General features: G+C 37.6%; 1 protein-coding gene across 2 annotated transcripts in view; it reads right to left on the reverse strand.

Moving 5' to 3' along the window:
- Window positions 1-311: 311 nt before the first annotated feature.
- The window catches only part of ADGRA3 (adhesion G protein-coupled receptor A3), a 67811-nt gene continuing 48934 nt past the window's right edge, over window positions 312-19188 (reverse strand). The window contains exons 13-19 of one of the 2 annotated variants that reach the window (XM_030018644.2): window positions 17905-18118; window positions 17547-17755; window positions 12505-12629; window positions 11833-11956; window positions 7618-7763; window positions 3616-3711; window positions 312-3419 (exon numbers count right to left, since the gene is read on the reverse strand). In XM_030018644.2, the coding sequence (XP_029874504.1) occupies window positions 2177-3419; window positions 3616-3711; window positions 7618-7763; window positions 11833-11956; window positions 12505-12629; window positions 17547-17755; window positions 17905-18118 (2157 nt within the window). In that variant the 3' untranslated portion in view covers window positions 312-2176. The remainder of the gene's footprint in view (window positions 3420-3615; window positions 3712-7617; window positions 7764-11832; window positions 11957-12504; window positions 12630-17546; window positions 17756-17904; window positions 18119-19188) is intronic. The other variant, XM_041124345.1, reaches the window with a different exon arrangement.

Raw genomic sequence — 19188 nt, forward strand, 5'->3', positions numbered from 1 at the left:
TATTTCTGCCACCAAAAGGAACCCCCCCCTACACCAAGTAACAGCCCACATACAGCTTTTTTTCCTGCAATCACAAAGCAGTGAATTGTCCAAGATGCTTAAATACCTTGTCAAATAGCTTAAAATGTAAATATTTTACACATTTGGACATTTAGTTTAAATTCTTTCCTTTAGTAATACCTATGAATTCCTTTTTTTTTTTTGAGCGCCTATCCATAGGGTAGTTGTAAGGTCAGTTACAAGCTAAAAGCTACCTCTCGAAGCCAGTAAAATAGAACAGCAATCACAACTGAGTCATGCACTTGTCAAAATGTTGCTTTAAGAGTTCTTAAATACCAACTACTCACAACAAGCAGCAAAAATAGAACCCAAATTCTAACAACACTGTCCAACTGGAGAGGCTTGTACAATGCATCCAAGATTATTTCAGACTATCAAACTGATTCATAGAAGGTGCAGTAAACATTGCAAGCAATAATTAAACATACCTGAATGAGTCCTCACATTATAAATTATTTAACACATCTGAGTACTGAGAATGTTAGACTTGTACCTGTATTCAACCGATACACTTAACTAAAATACCCGAGTGACAAGTCTGAATTAGGTAACCAAGTAGCCAAGTATGTACAATCTAATTCCATTTGTTGCTTAAATTTAAGTTGTGATATCAGTACTAGATTATACAGAAGCATTTTTTGCTATTTAATACACGTGGTTTTAGCAAAACAGGTATCAGTACTGGAAACTGGTAAAACCCCAAGCATTACTCTGCAACTACAACCTCAAATTTGTCACAGCAGCAGCCGTGACACAGCCCAAAATATGACCTTGTTTACATTGAGGTGTCAGCAGTTTAAGCATAAAAGCTATACTCATAAATGACAAATAATCTATTCCATAATATTTCATTTTACATACATACATTTTGATCTTGACACTAATTTTTGTAATTATATTGCAGTTAAATTTAAATTAGTTTACTTTATCTATAACTTTTATTTTTCAAGGTTTACATTACTGTAAAAGATTGCATGTTTTAGCTATATCTACTGCAAGAATTTACATGCTTTTTAAAATTGATAACCTTATTAATATAGTTCTGCTACTGAAACTTTTTTTTTTAAAAACACAAATGCTGTATAGTATTGGAGAAGATTATTCTGCAAATTGTCACATACGGGTAAGTAAAAGTGAACTTACAACTCCAAATGCTCTCTCAGGAGTCAGCTTGTACAGTGACATTGAACCTGAAGACCCCAATTTTGCATACTGATCATACTCTTAACAGATTATCCCATTACCACCTATCAAAACACCTGCGCTATTATTATTTCACGCTGTTACAACTGAATGAGTTTTCACTGGTATGTACTGATGAACTTTGCAAATTGGCACGCACTGTCTGTGAACATTCATAACCTTCTCAATTACAAATGATTAAAAAAAATTAAAACACCATCCCAGTCAGGTAATGCTGAGGGCAAAATAGAGTATTATCAAAAAACATTACCAAGTAAACTAAAACTCTGTGCAAGTGCATTAAAATAAGCCACAGACATCTAAAAATATAACTTATGCAGCAAGTACAAGACAATGATCTTGGAGTAAACAAGTTGCCTGTATACTAAAAATCTCATTACAATGTAGCTGCTTTATTTCAAAGAAATTATAGGCCTTATGCAATTAATTGAGCTATTTGCATTGTCTATTTTGGACACCAAATATTTTCTTTAGTAACTGAAACTCACAAGCTTCAGATACCAAAGTAGTAAAATCAAGATGACATTCAGTGCAGTAATCTTTAAAAAACCCAACAAATAAGTGCAACATTGGGCTGCTGGGGAAAATACTATTTATTATACATTTAAATACAAATTTGAAATGTGTTGTGGACACATCTGCAGGGTTACTGTTAAAAAATAAAAATGTACAGAGTTATGGTCTGCATTTCTCAAGACTGATGCTTCAAAAAAATTTTCACAAAATAGCAAGAGTTCATCTTTGTAAGAATAGCAAAGATAATAAGGCGTACAATCTTTTGCTTGGCAGATTATCTTTGTTCCCTCCCTGCATAAAGTACCTAGAGTTTGTAAACAGTCTTTAAAATTGTTAATAGCTTTAAGGAATGTGTAATCACAGTTCACGTGGATTCATCCAGCAATGAATTATAATGCTACACAGTAGTTTCGTGTTTCCATAACCCAGTTCTAATATTACCAGTACTGTCTGCAGTGAGCAAGGGTCCATCCTGTCCGCTGCTTTTAAGCGGTCCATTCTGAATGGCTAAATTTAAGCCGTAAGATTTTTGCTGGTTTTCAAGTTCAACTGCTATTGGTTTCCTTAGAATATCTTTTTTGTTGTTGGTAGCTACTGTTTTTTCAGTATTTCTGCTACTTTTTGGAAGCGTACTGCAAGCATCACTGCTGTCTTGTTGGGATTGGTTATACTGACGTTCTCTATATGCCAAATAGGCTCTTCGGCTCCTTGAATGCCCTTCGCTGTTGCTTTGTCGACTTTTAGGTAAGCCATTTTGCACACTTCCTTCCACACTTGTGGGAACATCATATGCATATTCCCTCAATACTGCAAGCCTGCTAGCACGATGTCCCTTGCTTCTGTTCTTATGATGCCGACTTGGGTGTCCGTTTGTCCGAAACTGTACCTCTAAGGGAGCTACATGCATTTTGATATCATTATCCACTGAATGTTCAGTGAGACTGTTATCAAGCTGAGGACCTGTGTTCAATGGCAGAGAGGTAGGGTGGCACTGAGCTGCTGCAGCTTGTAAATTAGTTAGTTTACAACCTTGAGAAGAATTTTTTAGGCTTGATGCACTTTTATTTGTGCATGAAGATTCCGCGCTACTGTTGGTGCACTTAGGGGTCTCTCCATTGGTTCCACTGGAACTGGAGGGCTGAACATTTACTTGCACTGAATATGTACTCCTTCCAGGGCAGCAAGTTGTTATCCAAGCATGCCTGACATCTTCCCTGTTAACGCAATGGTGCACCATAAGAAAGGCACTGAGGCTTAAACATGTTGCCCCAAAAAAACAGCTGAAGATCAGGTCCATGGGATAATACAGGGAAACTGATAGAGCTCCAAAGATCCACAGAGCAACATACAAAAGCAAAGTAAGGCCCACTCCCAGCAGCTGTGCTTGAAAACTGTGCTCGTTCTCCAAAGCAGATGTGGAAACCAGTGACACCGACAATGAATCTTGATGAGCCAGTTCCCCGTGTTCATTGGTGGCCAGACGCTGCTGTTCCTCAACAGGTTCCTTAAGTTCGTATTTACGTTCAGGGTGACGTTTTAGTTGTATGAATATGCTGAGAAAATACATACAGTTTATGAAAATTATAAAGCTAGCTGGTCCATAAAATGCTCCTAAGCTAGGTTCCCAAGTCATCCAGCAACTGGAAAAAAAAACAAACCAAAGAATCAAAATTAACATCTCACAAGTCACTTATGCTTTATCAGTTCATAATGATACTTCCAAATGATCTCGGCTATGTTACATTTTCTGGAAGAATAAGAATAAATTGCAATGAGTACTTAGAAAAGCAAATCCATGAAACCTTATGACAAAGCTCTAAGTTACGTGGTACTTACTAAGGAGCATTAGGTCTGCTGCCATAATTTCGGATGTTTGCTGCTGCTGTTATTCCACAAACTATGATAGGGATCCCTCCACCAATAAGGTAGAACCTAAAAAGTAAAGCCAGTATATCAGTGGTTGCTTAATGGCAATGGATTTTATTCAGTCACCATGAAGGAAATGCAAACTTTCCAGGATTTATTCAAGTTTTTTAAGAAAATAAATAGGGTGAATCAGGTTTGGGCTTTGGCAATATCATTTTTTTCTAAGTCTTCCTCGCTACCATTTCCCCCTCCCCTGTTGTAAACCACCTCTCTCTCACAGTGGCTCACCTCCCTCGCAGGCACTGAATGAAGGTATACACAGTTAGACGGAAGAAGCAAAAGCTGACAGTCAAAAGTTGTAAACTGCTGGAAGAGAATATGGAAACTTACTATTTTCCTTCTAAGTGGTATGTTTCTTGTTCCAGAGATGAGCTTGCCTAATATTATGGACACTGTGTTCAGAAGATCAGCCATAAGAACCCTTGTTACATGGGGGCTTTTTGTGTGGAGGGGTTTGGGGGCTGGTGTTGGTGGTGTTTTTATTTATTCATTTTTAATGGACTCTGTAACCTCATAGTATATACCTCCTGCTTCCCTGTGGTGGTGTTAATGAAAACTGCACGCCTTCACAAGGACAAGGGATATGTTGTTGGAATATCTAACTTTTCATTCCAAATTCTATGAATTCACATTGAATTCATATTGAATTCATTAGTGGCAGATCAATAATTACTGACAATTGTTCCAATTAATGGCACTCTGTCCTGCATCTTATGCTAGTCCAGTCCAAATTCAGATCAGAACACACAGTGAAAACTACTACTGTGACATACAGATGGGTAGTTATTGTCAACAGGAGACACCTATTCTGATGGTCCTGGACCTTTCCACTGCATTTCAGATTATTTACCAGAAGGTACTGCTGTCTCACTTGAGACACAAAACAACAGTCTCAAATAAATTCTTTCTTGGAAGTCTAGGTACACTAAATATATTACTTAGTTGCTGAATTCTACAAAGATCAAATTTGGTCATTGGTTTATTCTGTACATTTATGCAGCAATCAGGAACTGGCCAGACGAAACAGATCTTTGTGGCAGATTTTACTCTATTTATCTTTAACTACAAATTACTAAATCGCTGCCTCAAAGACGCACCACTACTCAAACATGAACAGATGGGTGAAGGTGGTTCTACACAAGGCAAATTGCTACTGGTGGCAGAGTGAAGCAATATGCATTGTTTGCAGCCATAGTTCACTTTGCTGTATTGAAGGAACATGTTTACAACTGGCCTTGAACGATACCAAGATATCAAGTACCAACACACACAAAAAAAAGCACGCACTTGGGTGTCGCTGTGTCTAAGTCTTCAGCGATTCCTAAGAATCAAAATTACAAACCAAAACTATCATGCAACAAGAAGCTGTATGAACAGAACAGTAACTAAAAAACATATACAAAGCATGCTGAAGGAGATGCAGTAATATTAAGATTTTGGGGCAGAATGCTGTACGAGCTAAAACTTTTCCAGAAGTTCGATCATAAAGAGAAAAACAAATCTAATGACATAGGTACGCAAGAGATGTTACAGTAGTAACAGAAAAAAATTTAAATAGTGAAATGTTGTGGTTTTAAGTAGAACATTCACTCAGTAGTTGTATTATAGAAATACAAATATTTGTATTTATTTTAAATAAAATTACAAGATACAAATATTTGTATTTTTATTTCATGGTTTACACGAAGTATCCCATTATTAAGGTATTCAGCAAGGTTCTTTGTAAAGCAGTTATTTTATGTAAAAAAAAAAAAATTGTCTTGTTTGGAGTCTGCTGAACAAAATACCATTTCTGCAAGACAAACTCCATTTCCTTGTTGTGATTGGCAGCTGAGGACCTCGGTTATTTTTACACTCTCTTGCCTGGCATGGCAATGCAATATACTTGGCATAAAGTTTTTCACAGTTAAGAAATTCCAACCAGTGCCAAGTGTTGCATTATCTTCTCAATATGGCTACTGTGAGCCACAGCAAACCTCCCCTCTAAAGTCTATAGCGGCCTTCTGAAGAACACCAGATCCATTTCAAAGTCTTTTTCCACCTTGTTCATGATTTGTGACACGGTCCCATTAACACACTAAATGAATATCATCATCACCAACAAAATTCTCTCACATGCACTGACTTTCCTAAAATAAAGAATAAAGCTTATCTACGGTAGAGGGGAAGGAAGCTTAACAGGTATGAAGTCCACCTCCAGAAAATACCTACAGGAACTGAAGATCAGCGTAAATGTCATGTCTACTTATCATCTGCAAGGTGGACTTCTTTAAACCCAAAGAACACAAAGCAGAATAATTTACATACGGCAAATAAGGAGAAAAATGAGTACCTACATACATTTATCAGGGCTTTTTTTTCTGTTGCAAAAGGCCCTTTTTAATTCTGAAAAGGCATATGGAGGAGGAATATAAACAGCATGGAGGCAAACAGAGAATGAATTGTTTTGTCTCTCTAAATTCAAGAAACAGGGAGCCTGATAACAGTAGATCACTTGTTCCAAACAAGCAAGAAACTCTTCTGTAAAACTCTTTGCCCTATGCCACTATGGGTAGTTCTGTTTTGAACATAAGTTTAAAAGACAAGTGAATTAAAAAAAAAAAAAAAAAAAAGTCCTTCTATGGCTGTTCCATGCAAAAACATCACACATCTATCTGACTGAGGAAATCCCTGATCTGCAAGAAGTTGGACACCGAGAAAATCTGAAAAATATGAAGCATGTTTCCTCTGTTCTGATACTTGTCTCCAGAGTTACTGCCATTGTCACAGATGAGGTGTCCAGGTTTGAAATGGCATGTACATGTTTATATCTATGCAGAGCTGAGCCTATGAGGCTGGTAATTTTACTGTAACATTTTCCAAAGCAAGTACTCTATGACAAATGTAAAGGAATAAAGAAAAAAGAAAAAAAAAAAAAAAAAAAAAAAAGAAAAATCACAATAGACGTTAAAAGGGCTATTCAGTACCCTGCTGGAAGGCACACAGGTGGTGATGGGTATGATATACTACAGTTAATACAACAGATTTACTTATTCTTAAAAGAAAAATAATGAAAGCTAAGGAAAGCAGAGACAGCCCTTAAGTGGTATAAATATTAACCTTCTACCTTACCAATTAAATATTTCTATATGCTTGTATGTAATACTGCAAATTTTAGTTGATGATATTCAGAAAAGCATTTCTGATTTTCTGCAGTCTCTGTATTTAAAAATCAAGCTTTCTAAATATTGGCCTATAACTAATCAAAGTTAATCAACTTCTGCCACCTTGTGGAGAATTTCAGCATAGCAGTTTTTAATTAATATTCAGAGGCTCAGTAAGCTACACGAACAATGTTACTGTTCTCTGTTAAAAATATTTCACATAGAGTGAATTTCACAGATAATTAGTTTGTCCCATTTCAGTGATTTAAGAAATAAAAATTCCAAGAGGAATGCTTCACAAAGAACGCTATTTTCCTTTCATAATGAAATGATACCTATTTTTCAAATTATTTGCAAGCAATCTTTGGAAAACATATTCAACTTTATTTACTTAAACTGCAGTGTTTTTTAATTGTGTGATAACACAGTTCTCCAAATTCTTTCTTCTATGATAACTTAATGGGAAGTGTTGCTATCTAAAGTCCTAATCAAAGCACCAGGGGCGATGCTGAAACACTACCAATTTCTTAATTTACAAATCAGGAACTGCAACAGTAAAATGCTAAGATCAATCGTCCTTCACCTCATCCTCCTTAACATAATGCTGAGGAACAGAAAAATCTGGAAGGAACTTTACAGACCTGGAAAGAAAATCTTGTATGAAAGGCACTTGCAAAAAACCAGCAGTGACCAGGTACATTTTTCTGGTCAGAATATAAGCATAGCAACCTGGGAAATAATGAGTTGCAGAAACAAACAATAGGCTCACCTCAGCATTGGTCTGGGTGGAGGAGGTGGCTCATCAGGATCTTGACATCTTTTTGCTTTTTTGGTTACTTGCTTGTAAATATTACGAGATGTCACCCCCAGCCACAGTACTGTCGCAAGAGTGGAATAATGGAGAATTATCCCAACCTTAAAAAAAAATTAAAAAAATGAACCCCCAAACATTTCCATTCTACCAAGTTAAAAAATTAATCATTTAACACGCAACTTGCATAAAGCCTGAATTTTCAAAACCTCTCTCCAAGAAAAGAAAAAACTCTCTTATTTTACTATGACAGCTCTAAATGCCAAGTCATTGTTGTTTTCAAAAAAGTGAAGTATATTATGCAAACCCATCTTCCCATCAGTTGAGTCTGGAAAGGCTACATAGCTGCAGTTGCCTCTGCTGGAAGGAAAACTCAATAATGGAGGAAGAACTTTGCTTTTAAGTTTACATATCAATGATACACTTCAGGAAACTCTGTATTTTGCAAAACACTTAACTCTTGAATATCTGTAATACAAGACATTTTAATTGAAACAAGTAAGGGAACAGCAAGCTAAACATTGTGGTAACTACACAGCAGCTAATATAGACAGCTAAGACTCATCAGTGATTTTAACACAATGGAAGGAAAAAAAAAAAAAAAAAAAGGAAGTGTCATACTTTAGATATTTAACCAGCCCAAACATTAATGCAAAGTCAGCCTCACAGACTGACTGGGCACTACTGTTAAGAAAATGGTTCTCTGTCAGATCCTTTTGCATCTGCACTATTTTATAAACTGAACATTGTTTTCTTAAAAGAAGTTCCAGGAATTCCCAAGTCCCTGGGGTTTTGTCAAGGAAAGGCATGATCTGGTTGTCCTGTATTTCCTTACTTATAAGCCAACACTGAGATGAAGTGACTGCAAGAAGTAGGTTTCATATATCCCTTAAATGACAGCACACGTGCATGGAAGAGGTGACACTTCAGTTTCTGTTAAGATGACTGGGGGTGGGTTTTTTGCAAGTTTCAATCACCAGTAAAAGCACAACTGTTAAACAATCCAACCATACCACAGAATTTCTCTTGGAGGATTGCTGTCTCCAAGGCAAGAAAAAAGATTACAGTTTCTTAAACTATCTCTTCATCTCCATATTGCATGTTTGTGTGTGCACATGCATATGCATGCACACAGACTAGCATTCTCTCTATATTTGTAGGAGAAAGATCAGGGACATATTTTATTGCAACACTTTGAGCCGTCAGCATAATAACTACTGTAAACCAACAATGAGGGGCTGGTGGGGAATGTGAAGCTCAAGGGCAGCCTTGGCTGCCGTGACCATGAAATGGTAGAGAGTTCAAGATCCTTAGGGCAGCAAGAAGGGTGCACCGCCAGCTCGCTACACTGAACTTCAGGGGAGCAGACTTTGGCTGCTTCAGGGATCTGCTTGGAAGAGTACCATGGGATAAAGCTCTGGAGGGAAGAGGGGCCCAAGAAAGCTGGTTAATATTCAAGGATCACCTTCCCCAAGCTCAGGAGCGATGCATCCCAACAAAGAGGAAGTCAGGCAAAAACTCCAGGAGCCCTGCATGGATGAACAAGGAGCTCCTGGACAAACTCAAACACAAAAAGGAAGCCTACAGAAGACAGAAGCAAAGACAGGTTGCCTGGGAAGAATACAGAGAAACTGTCTGAGCAGCCAGAGATCAGATTAGGAAACCTAAAGCCCTGAGAGAATTAAATCTGGCCAGGGACATCAAGGGCAACAAGAAAAGCTTCTATAGGTACGTCGGTGATAAAAGACAACTAGGGAAAATGTGGGCCCTCTGGAGAAGGAAACAGGAGACCTGGTTACCTGGGACATGGAGAAGGCTGAAGTACTGAATGACTTTTTTTGCCTCAGTCTTCACTGGCAAGTGCTCCAGCCACAACACTTAATTCCAAAAGCAGGGACTGGGAGAATGAAGAACTGCCCACTGTAGAAGAAGATCAGGTTCAAGACCATCTAAGGAATCTGAAGGTGCACAAGTCCATGGGGCCTGATGAGATACATCTGCGGGTCCTGAGGGAACTGGAGGATGAAGTGGCTAAGCCACTATCCATCATATTTGAGAAGTCATAGTAGTCCGGGAAAGTTCCCACTGACTGGAAAAGGGGAAACATACCCCCCATTTTTAAAAAGGGAAAAAAGGAAGACCTGGGTAACTACAGGCCAGTCAGTCTCACCTCTGTGCCCGGCGAGATCATGGAGCAGATCCTCCTGGAAACTACGCTAGGGCACATGGAGAAAAACAAGGTGATTGGTGACAGCCCTTCAGTAAGGGCAAATCATGCCTGACAAATTTGGTGGCCTTCTACAATGGCATTACAGTGTTGGTGGATAAGGGAAGAGCAATGGACATCATCTACCTGGACTTGTGCAAAGCATTTGACACTGTCCCGCACAACGTCCTTGCCTCTAAATTGGAGAGACATGGATTTGACAGATGGACCACTCGGTAGATAAGGAATTGGCTGGATGGTCACACTCAAAGAGTTGCGGTCAATGCCTCGATGTCCAAGTGGAGACCAGTGAGAAGTGGCATTCCTCGGGGGTCGGTATTGGGACTGGGTGCTGTTTAACATCTTTGCTGGTAACATGGACAGTGGGATTGAGTGCACCCTCAGCAAGTTTGCCGACAACACCAAACTGTGTGGTGCGGTCAACAACGCTGGAAGGAAAGGATGCCATCCAGAGGGACCTTTGCAGGCTTGAGAGGTGGGCCCATGCAAACCTCACAAAGTTCAACAAGGCTGAGTGGAAGGTCCTGCACATGGGTCGGGGCAACCCCAAGCACAAATACAGGCTGGGCTGAGAATGGATTGAGAGCAGCCCTGTGAAGAAGGACTTGGGGGAGTTGGTTGATGAGAATCTCAACATGACATGGCAGTGTGCATTTGCAGCCCACAAAGCCAACCATATCCTGGGCTGCATCAAAAGAAGCGTGATGAGCAGGTCGAGGGAGGTGATTGTTCCCCTCTACTCCGCTCTCACGAGACCCCACCTGCAGTACTGCATTCAGCTCTGGGGCCCCCAACATAAGGACATAGACCTGTTGGAGCGAGTCCAGAGGAGGGCCACAAAGATGATCAGGAACACCTCCCCTGTGAAGACAGGCTGAGAGAGTTGGGGTTGTTCAGCTTGGAGAAGAGAAGGCTCCAGGGAGACCTTATAGCAGCCTTCCAGTACCTAAAGGGGGCCTGCAGGAAAGCCAGGGAGGGAATTTTTCCAAGGGCATGTAGTGACAGGACAAGGGGTAATGGCTTTAAACTGAAAGAGGTTAGACTTAGATTAGATAAAAGGAAGAAGTTCTTCACTGTGAGAGTGGTGAGGCACTGGAACAGGTTGCCCAGAGAGGTGGTGGCTGGCCCATCCCTGGAAGTGTTCAAGGCCAGGTTAGATGTGGCTTTGAGCAACCTGGTCTGGTGGAAGGTGTCCCTGCCCATGGATGATGGGAACTAGATGATCTTTAAGGTCCCTTCAAACCCAAGCTACTCTATGATTCTACGTAAACTCAAACAAAAAGCATTATGGAATATTATGGTGAGGGATTAGAAACTATTATAAGTCACTGGATGAAAAAAGAAAACATCTAAAAAATTTCACTGATACTATTCCAAAGTGACAACTGTTATTATACTGAACCACTGCAACAGAATTAGAGATGGCCAAATCTTAGAAGAACAAATCGTTATAAAAGAGGAGTCTCAATAGTGATGTTTGTTTAGAGAAAGCATGGGTTTTTGACTTGAAACACTTCTCTCTCCTCCCTTTACATTATACTGAGCAAATGGAAAGAAATATTTTAATACCTGTGGAAATGAGTTCTCACACGGTCTGTAAAGGCCACATACAGCCTTATAAAACAATACAATAAGTCTCAAAAATAAAACAAACAGGTAAAACTTATTCTTTTGTGATAGCATTTTGGGCAAAAAAATTCGTTGCACTTCTGAAATACTTTTCCAATTTTCAAGTAATGAACTAGTTTTATCTTCATGGCTGGATGAAAACACAACAGAAATTTTTAAGGTAAAAAAAGAAAGATTGATTTTTTTGTCTAAATTTTACATTCTGATGAAAATGCCTGTACAGTACTACTGTTCTGTAGGAGGCAAGGGCAGCCTATACATATACAGGAGTATGAAACTGGTAACTGATTTTTTCAAGTGTTTGCATGCTTACTTACTGCTTGGCAAATGCTGGCATTCCTGGTCTGAGTTATGCCTCCAATAAACATCACACATGTCAGGAAAATATGAAAGCTCAGGTTAACTAGCATATGCCAGCTTTTTACACTGATCCTGATCACACTGTTAAAAGAAACAAATCAGACAACATAAAACACTGCTGCATTATTGTCTTTCAGAAACTAGCAAGATACACTTGTGATAAATGAGATACAATTACTGTTAATGATTGTTTGACTACCACGTACTTTGTAATCAAATATAATCTCTGGTCTTCATCACAAGAAATTAAAACACCCTCCTATTAACTAGCTTTACACAACTATTTGGGGCCTGATTCAAAAATTTTAGGCTTCAAGCTTTCACATCAATAGAAATGTAAAAGCCTGAACAGTTTGTTAAATTCTACCATCATCCTTGAGTGGTCTCTTCTTTCATCATGAAGCAAAAGTGAAGAATCAAAGAGATACGTGGTTATGAGAGCTAAGTTGTCATCCTCAAGAACAGATGAAATAGCTACTTGCTTAACTGTTAGTTTGCATCAACAAATTTTATAGAAAGAAAACCCCAAACCAAATGCAGATTACTATATCATGTTCCTATCAAAAAATAAAAAGTAGTCCTAAGCACTATGAAACTAATTTTTTTAGTCTAGTAATTTTGATTCATACCTGTGATGGTATATGTAACTGACTATGATCATCAACAGGCACATTAGCAAAACCATGGCAGTGGCATAAATTACTGGATGCAAAAGATCAGCTGGCTGTGTATATAATTCAGCTCCTGTCAAGTCCTGACAACAAAAACAAAATTAACATTAGTCCACCTTATGTCTTCATTTTGTGGGGGCAGGGGAAAGAGGAAACACGAAATAAAGAAGTAACAGCAACCTTCTGGAAAAAAAAAAAAAATCCCTTTCCCCCACCACAACCCCGACTCTCCAATTATTTATCTCATGTTCCAGGCTTTCTTCCACAATTACCTGCTATTCTAGCTCACCTTTATAAATGCAGTCACACATCTTATAGAACACTTAAACTTCATATATGCTGAATATACAGAGAAGTTAGCAGCTTATAGACACACACCATTTTCTTTTTCTTAAAATACTTATATAGCATGTAGAACAACTGTGTGTTTCAGTTATGATTATTATCTTCTGCAGCAACCCCTAGAACATTACAGAAAGTGGCCTCAGCAAGTTTGCAGATGATGCTATAGACTGAAGAAACTGATCAATAGATTGGAGGATATTCAGAGGGATGTTGGTGAGCTAGAGAAACGGGCTGATAAAACATCATGAAATTTAGCAAAGAAAACGTGAAAAGATCTGCATCTGGGATAGAACCACCCCATGTGTGCAACAATACAGGCTGGGCAAAGGACTGAATAGAAAGCAACCAAAGAACCCACTTGAGGGTACTGGTAGACAAAAGTTGACCACAAGTCAGCAGTGTAGCCTGCAGCCCAAGGCCACATTTTGCTGTACTAACAAAAACCACAGCAAGCAGGTGACCTGATTATTCCCTTCTGTTCAGCACTGTAAGACCACCTCTGCAGAAATGCCTTCAATTTGAGGCTCCCCAGTACAAGAAAGGCACTGACATACTGGATGAAGCAAGTCTAACAGATCACTGGGATGATTAGCAGGCTGAAGCACACACTGTCTGAGACTGAAAAAGCTGGGTTTGTTCATCTTTAAGAAGAAAAGGAAGATGGGAGAAATCTCATTATTATATTGAGCTATACCTTCTGGGACAGTATAAAGAAGACTGAGTCAAACTCTTCTTGGAGATAAGCCGTGAAATGATGAGAGGCAATGGACATTATCAGCAGCATGGAAAATTCTGGTTAGATACAGGAAAAAATTTCTGATGAAAGTGGTCACATACTGCCCAGAGAGACTGTGTAATCTTGGTCCTTGGAGATACTCAAAGCTTGACTGAGTATGACCTGGAGCAGTATGATCTGACTTGTGAGGCTGATCAAACTTCGAGCAGGTAGTTGGACCAAATGACACCCAGATGTTCCTACCAGACTGTTATTCTATGATTACTGCTTCACTGGAATAGATAGTTGATAACTCAAATAGAATTCAACAGCTCTTTAGCATCATTCTAGTTTTCTGAATCCACCCGTCAAAACGTTACTCAAGGAGTAAGCATGAAATAGAACCTTGGACTGTTAAAGCATGGCAGTATTTCAAATAACATCTGAGGAGCAACATTTTCATTTATTAATAAGAATAGCAAGAAAATGTAGTTCTGTTTGGATGCCGTTACAATTTACTAGGGTTCTATTTCCATAATGGTAACAAATGGAACTGCAAAAAAAAACCAACCAAAAACCAAAAAACCCCCACACTTCAGTACCTTCCAGCACAAAATAAAACAAATTTGCTTAACTAAGATTAGTTGAAAAATCTATTAAAAAGAATTTTTCAGAACAGACAAGATACAGAAAATTCTCTCACCTATGATTCTGAGTGAGAGTCACTCTTAAACCTCTAGAGTTGGCAAAGTTCCAAAGTGTGCTGGGAGAAAGGAGAACAAATTTGGCATTCACAAAGAACAGTAGAACATTAGGAGGGAGCTTCAGTTTGTTTTGAGAAAAATCACAGTGATATACAATCTGTTTTTAAGGTTAAGACGGGTAATCTGATTTCATGGACAGGAGAGAAGTTCTTGAATTGAGGCTTACAATTAAATTAGAGTCAGCAGTCTCTTCACTCCTTCAACTGTTCTTTCATCAGAATATAAATTTGTTATTCTGAACTAACTCACCAAGCTCATTTCAAACTAATTTAATCAGATTGCCAGTTTGATTTTTATGTATTTCGTTTTCTTTGGCACCTGGAAAAAATACTTTGAGAAAGATCATAAGATATTATGCCTCAGGCAGCCAGTGTCATCTGATTTCAACACTACCTGTGGCCTGGTTGATATCCAGCTGGAGATCCCTAGGAACTCATTGCTGTTACAAGCATAAGCAAATGTGTCGTCACACATATCCCGTGAGTATCAGAGAACAGAAACTGTAGGAAAATTCCTGTTGCTGCTTCCAGATTTGTGACAGGTAACAAGATGTTCTCTAAAGTTCACACCAATACATGCATGACAAGTGCTACAAAATCACAAGATTTACAATAAACTTCTAAGATATCTGAGAAAACTCAGCATGCCTAGCCTAGCTAGCAAAGGCCTTGACCCAATACCCACTAAGTCAATGGAATTCCTACCGATTGCACCAACATTTTTATCAGACCTACTAAAAGGAGTGAGGGGAGCTAATAATGTTATTTCTAAGCTAAACTAATCCTAAATGATAATTTAATAAAAAAGACTGACAGTAAAACAGCAGAGATGACATTAAGAACTACACTGGGGCATTTATAGCCAACTAGCAGAAGTCTGTTTCTTCTCAACTACCGTTGCTGGTTTTTTTCCCTTTGCTGTAGGCCTATAATAATGAGATTTCAGCTGAGTCTCCTGGTTATCTCTTCTATTATTAAACAGTGGTTAAAATGATTTCCAAATAAATACAAAGTTTTATAACTGTATCTTCCTAAATCACTAGATTAGAAAACTAGGCACTCAGTTTTGCGTTTCCTTATCAGAGGGGACTTTACATTACGTTCTGAAACATACAAAGACAGGTCAGTACATTACAACCTGATTTCTTCTACGCACATACGTACTAAAGTAGACTAAAGAGGAGTGAAGTAACTCTGGTTAAGTCATTCACGATCCAGCCAGGATGATGGAATATTGCATTCAGGTCCCTCCTGCCACTACTGTTCATGCACTGTTCATGTTAATGACAACTGCTGAATTAAAAGCCAAACATCTAAAACTGAACCCAAAATAATTTCCTGTGAGCCTGGGACCAGGAGCCAGACTTTCACAACACTATGACAGTCTACAAATGAAATAGGCTATTATGGCTTTTTTACTTAACATATGGATAGGCATTATGAAAACCTTTTCCAGCAGCTACTTGGACATCCAGAGCTTTTGCAGTGTATTAACTGCGTGCAAGGAACATCTAACAGATGTACATTACTCTGTTCTCCCCCACTTCTCCACTCCTCTGCAGTCCCTACAGCCTAACATTTCGGGAAGTACCTAAATACTTAAAGAATACCAGTTTTGAGCAAGCATAGAATGAGAGCCACTGGCAGAAAAGGAAGCAAGCTGCCCCTTCCTCAAACTTTTTTGATTGTCAACAGTTCTCTACATAACTCACAATAAGATATTGATATAATCTTACCATGTATTAATTTAGAAATAGTCATTTACAGCAGCAGATTGAATATGCTCTTCATTTTTCTTCCTCCAGATGGCAGAAATGTGACCAATTTAAGCATATTCTCTCTTTAAACCCATACTACACATACAAATGAATTAAAGAACGCTGTTATGTTTTAGGAAAGGATTATATATTTTTAAAATATCAAAGAAGGGAACTACAGGATTATAACAGTTTGAAGTAATTTAAAACAGTACCTTCAGAGGTAAAGTGAAAAGTTGCTCTCTTTCAGCTCTTTTAAGAAGCTTGGCATGTAAGTCTTAATTTTATTTATGTTTAGCTTTTCAGTATTCTACTATTTAATTCTCTTAAGAGAAAGATTTTTCAAAATTTGAGTTGCAAAACAAAAATTGCAACTTCTCATACACTGATCATCATAAAGGAATCCTCTTTCTTCCACATATGATTACATAAAATATATATTTAATTCTACGCAGATCACATTAAGTAGAACAAAACCCATACCAAATTTACACTTATGTTAATAATATTTCCTAAACCTCTTACAATTTCACTCAGCTTCCTACTAGCCTACCATTTTCATGTATCACATTTTATCATTTAGCATCTGTATTGATGACTGATGAGAAATGTAGCAGTCACCATCGGTAAAAAGGGAAGCCTCCCAGGCCAAACTTTGAAATGAAGAGCTCCGGGAACAGACAAAGAAGAAATCCTACTTCATAACTGTAGAGCACTAAAATAAGGTGTCTTGCTCCCTTCTTCAACTATCACTGTATTTTAGAACTGGTTAACCATTTTATTGACATTAATATGCTAAGACTAGAGTTCAGATACTATTCTTTAAGCAATATTTCAAAAATATTTTGGATAGTAACTGTTTGATTTTTTTTTTCCTTTTTCAATTGATATTTTCTGGTAACAGACCTACATATCAGAGAATGAATGAATAGCTAATTTGCAGTGAAATAACTATCTCTGGTTATGGATTTCAGTGAAAAAAAACCAACCTAGGAAAACACTCCTGTCAACAGACAAAGCTAACAAATTTAATCTAACACAGAAAAGATAGGTTTTTTCAACTGTTACCATTCATTATTTTAAACTGTCATTATTAGACTAAAGTTCATAAAAGCCCTTTTGATTAAGTAGCTCATTAAAATGGCTTCCTATAATATAGTACTTTTCATATGAAAATTCTTTTGTATCTAGTATATTCAGCAATTAATTCTGCTTTGACACATTTCCACTTAAACATCATCTTACATCAACATTTACATCAACACAAGCAAAAACTGAAGATTTATTTCATGTGTCTAGTTTTATGTGAAATGGAACACGGGAATGCTCATTTTATTTAATGCAAGAAAAAACCCCAACAGAATCGCATTCTGAATATTTTTAAGTTCCAGAAAGAGACATGTAATTCCAAGTGTCATACCATTAAAACGGCATAGTTGCTGAGGGTGTAGCACTGAATGGTAGTAATATTTTCATCAGACAGAAGAATACGACAGTCATCAGATTTCCATCCCCCTTGTCCGTTCAGGAGATCAAAGTCCCACTGAGCTGCAACAGCATCTGCTCCATGTGCAATGCGCCGCAGTGTCACATTTATAGGAACGTGGTGCCTGGCTAGGTTTAAACCATCTGTTACAAAAGAAATGTATTTGCACATAAATTTCTCAACATGTAACACATGAGATGTTAAAAACCTTTTATTAGATATACACTAGTCGAAACAAAGGAGTCAAAAATGTGTCTTAAAGATCATGAAAAAGTAATAATAAAAAACAAACCTATCTTCGCAAGAATAACTGGTGTTACAACTGTACGACGTTTCCCGTCATCAGCCAGATTTGTTGAATTTCCTGTTGCTGGAAAAAGCTTTCCATTGCGAAATGCAATAAGCTGAAGCTTGTAGACAGATTCATCTGCTGGTCTGATTTCTCTTTTTTGCTTTTGGGTGAAAAGGGAAGCTGGCAACTGGATAGAAGCCTCTACAATTGTGTTCTAGAAAGAAATAGATTTTTAAAGTTTTAAAGAGAAAATGAAATTCTTTACACAGATTAAATTAGCAACTCCTCCAACTGAACAGTGTCAGAGATGAATGCATTTAGCAGACTATGTATTGCAACAAACCTATTTGACAGTGTTTCCAAGTAATCCATGATAATATAGTTGAACTGGGTTACTAAAGCCTTAACAGTTTTTGAAAAAGAAAAAAGACAAAAAAAAGTTAAGATTCTGTAGTTACCTTACTTGTTACAGAGAGTAAAACTGAAGTTAGTATCAGTAAACTATTACAAGAGTTTTCCAGATTAGACTATTGGCAACTAGAAGCAGCAACCAAGACAAGCAGACAAAGAAATGTTGTAATTGTGCATTAGTACCATTCAAAAGGAAACGCTGTATACAAACAGGTTTTTATAACTTGTATATAAATTATACATGGGTAGGGAAGCATGCATGCAATTTCATAGAATTACATAAATATAATTTCAAATATACACCCTAAAGTAACGTTCAAGCACATTAAGGGATAAAAGCAAACTGGCATGTTGGGCAATGTATCTGAAAAAATACTTTTACAGAATATGAGAAAGTGTTTCCATTCTATACACAGCCACAAATATATATATCTATATGTGTGTATGTATGCCTGTGTACGGGCACACACGTACACAAATAAAATTAATCTTTCAGGTCTATTTTCTACTTCATGCTTAATTACAGTATCATTCTAAGCAGAATATTTCAGATATTTAAGGAGACTGTTAATATCTGATTTAGTATGTAATGAAGGTGAAAATACAGCAAAATAAAGCCAAGTATTATTATGAACTAGGGAGCATTTCGATTTCCATACTTATGAAAAGGTCTGAACACATCTTTCAACTTAAGATGTTTTAATGAAGAAAACCACACCTACTCATTAGAAACTGTGTCCATTAAGAAATTATTCTATAATCAAACTCTATTATCATTTGTCACTTTAATTATCTTGTCACAGTCATTCTGGATTACATAAAAATACTACGTTAACATTAGAAATAATAATATTAAGCATTTGGAGAGCAAGC

Source organism: Aquila chrysaetos, chromosome 1 (assembly GCF_900496995.4).
Source record: "Aquila chrysaetos chrysaetos chromosome 1, bAquChr1.4, whole genome shotgun sequence".
Taxonomy (NCBI): domain Eukaryota; kingdom Metazoa; phylum Chordata; class Aves; order Accipitriformes; family Accipitridae; genus Aquila; species Aquila chrysaetos.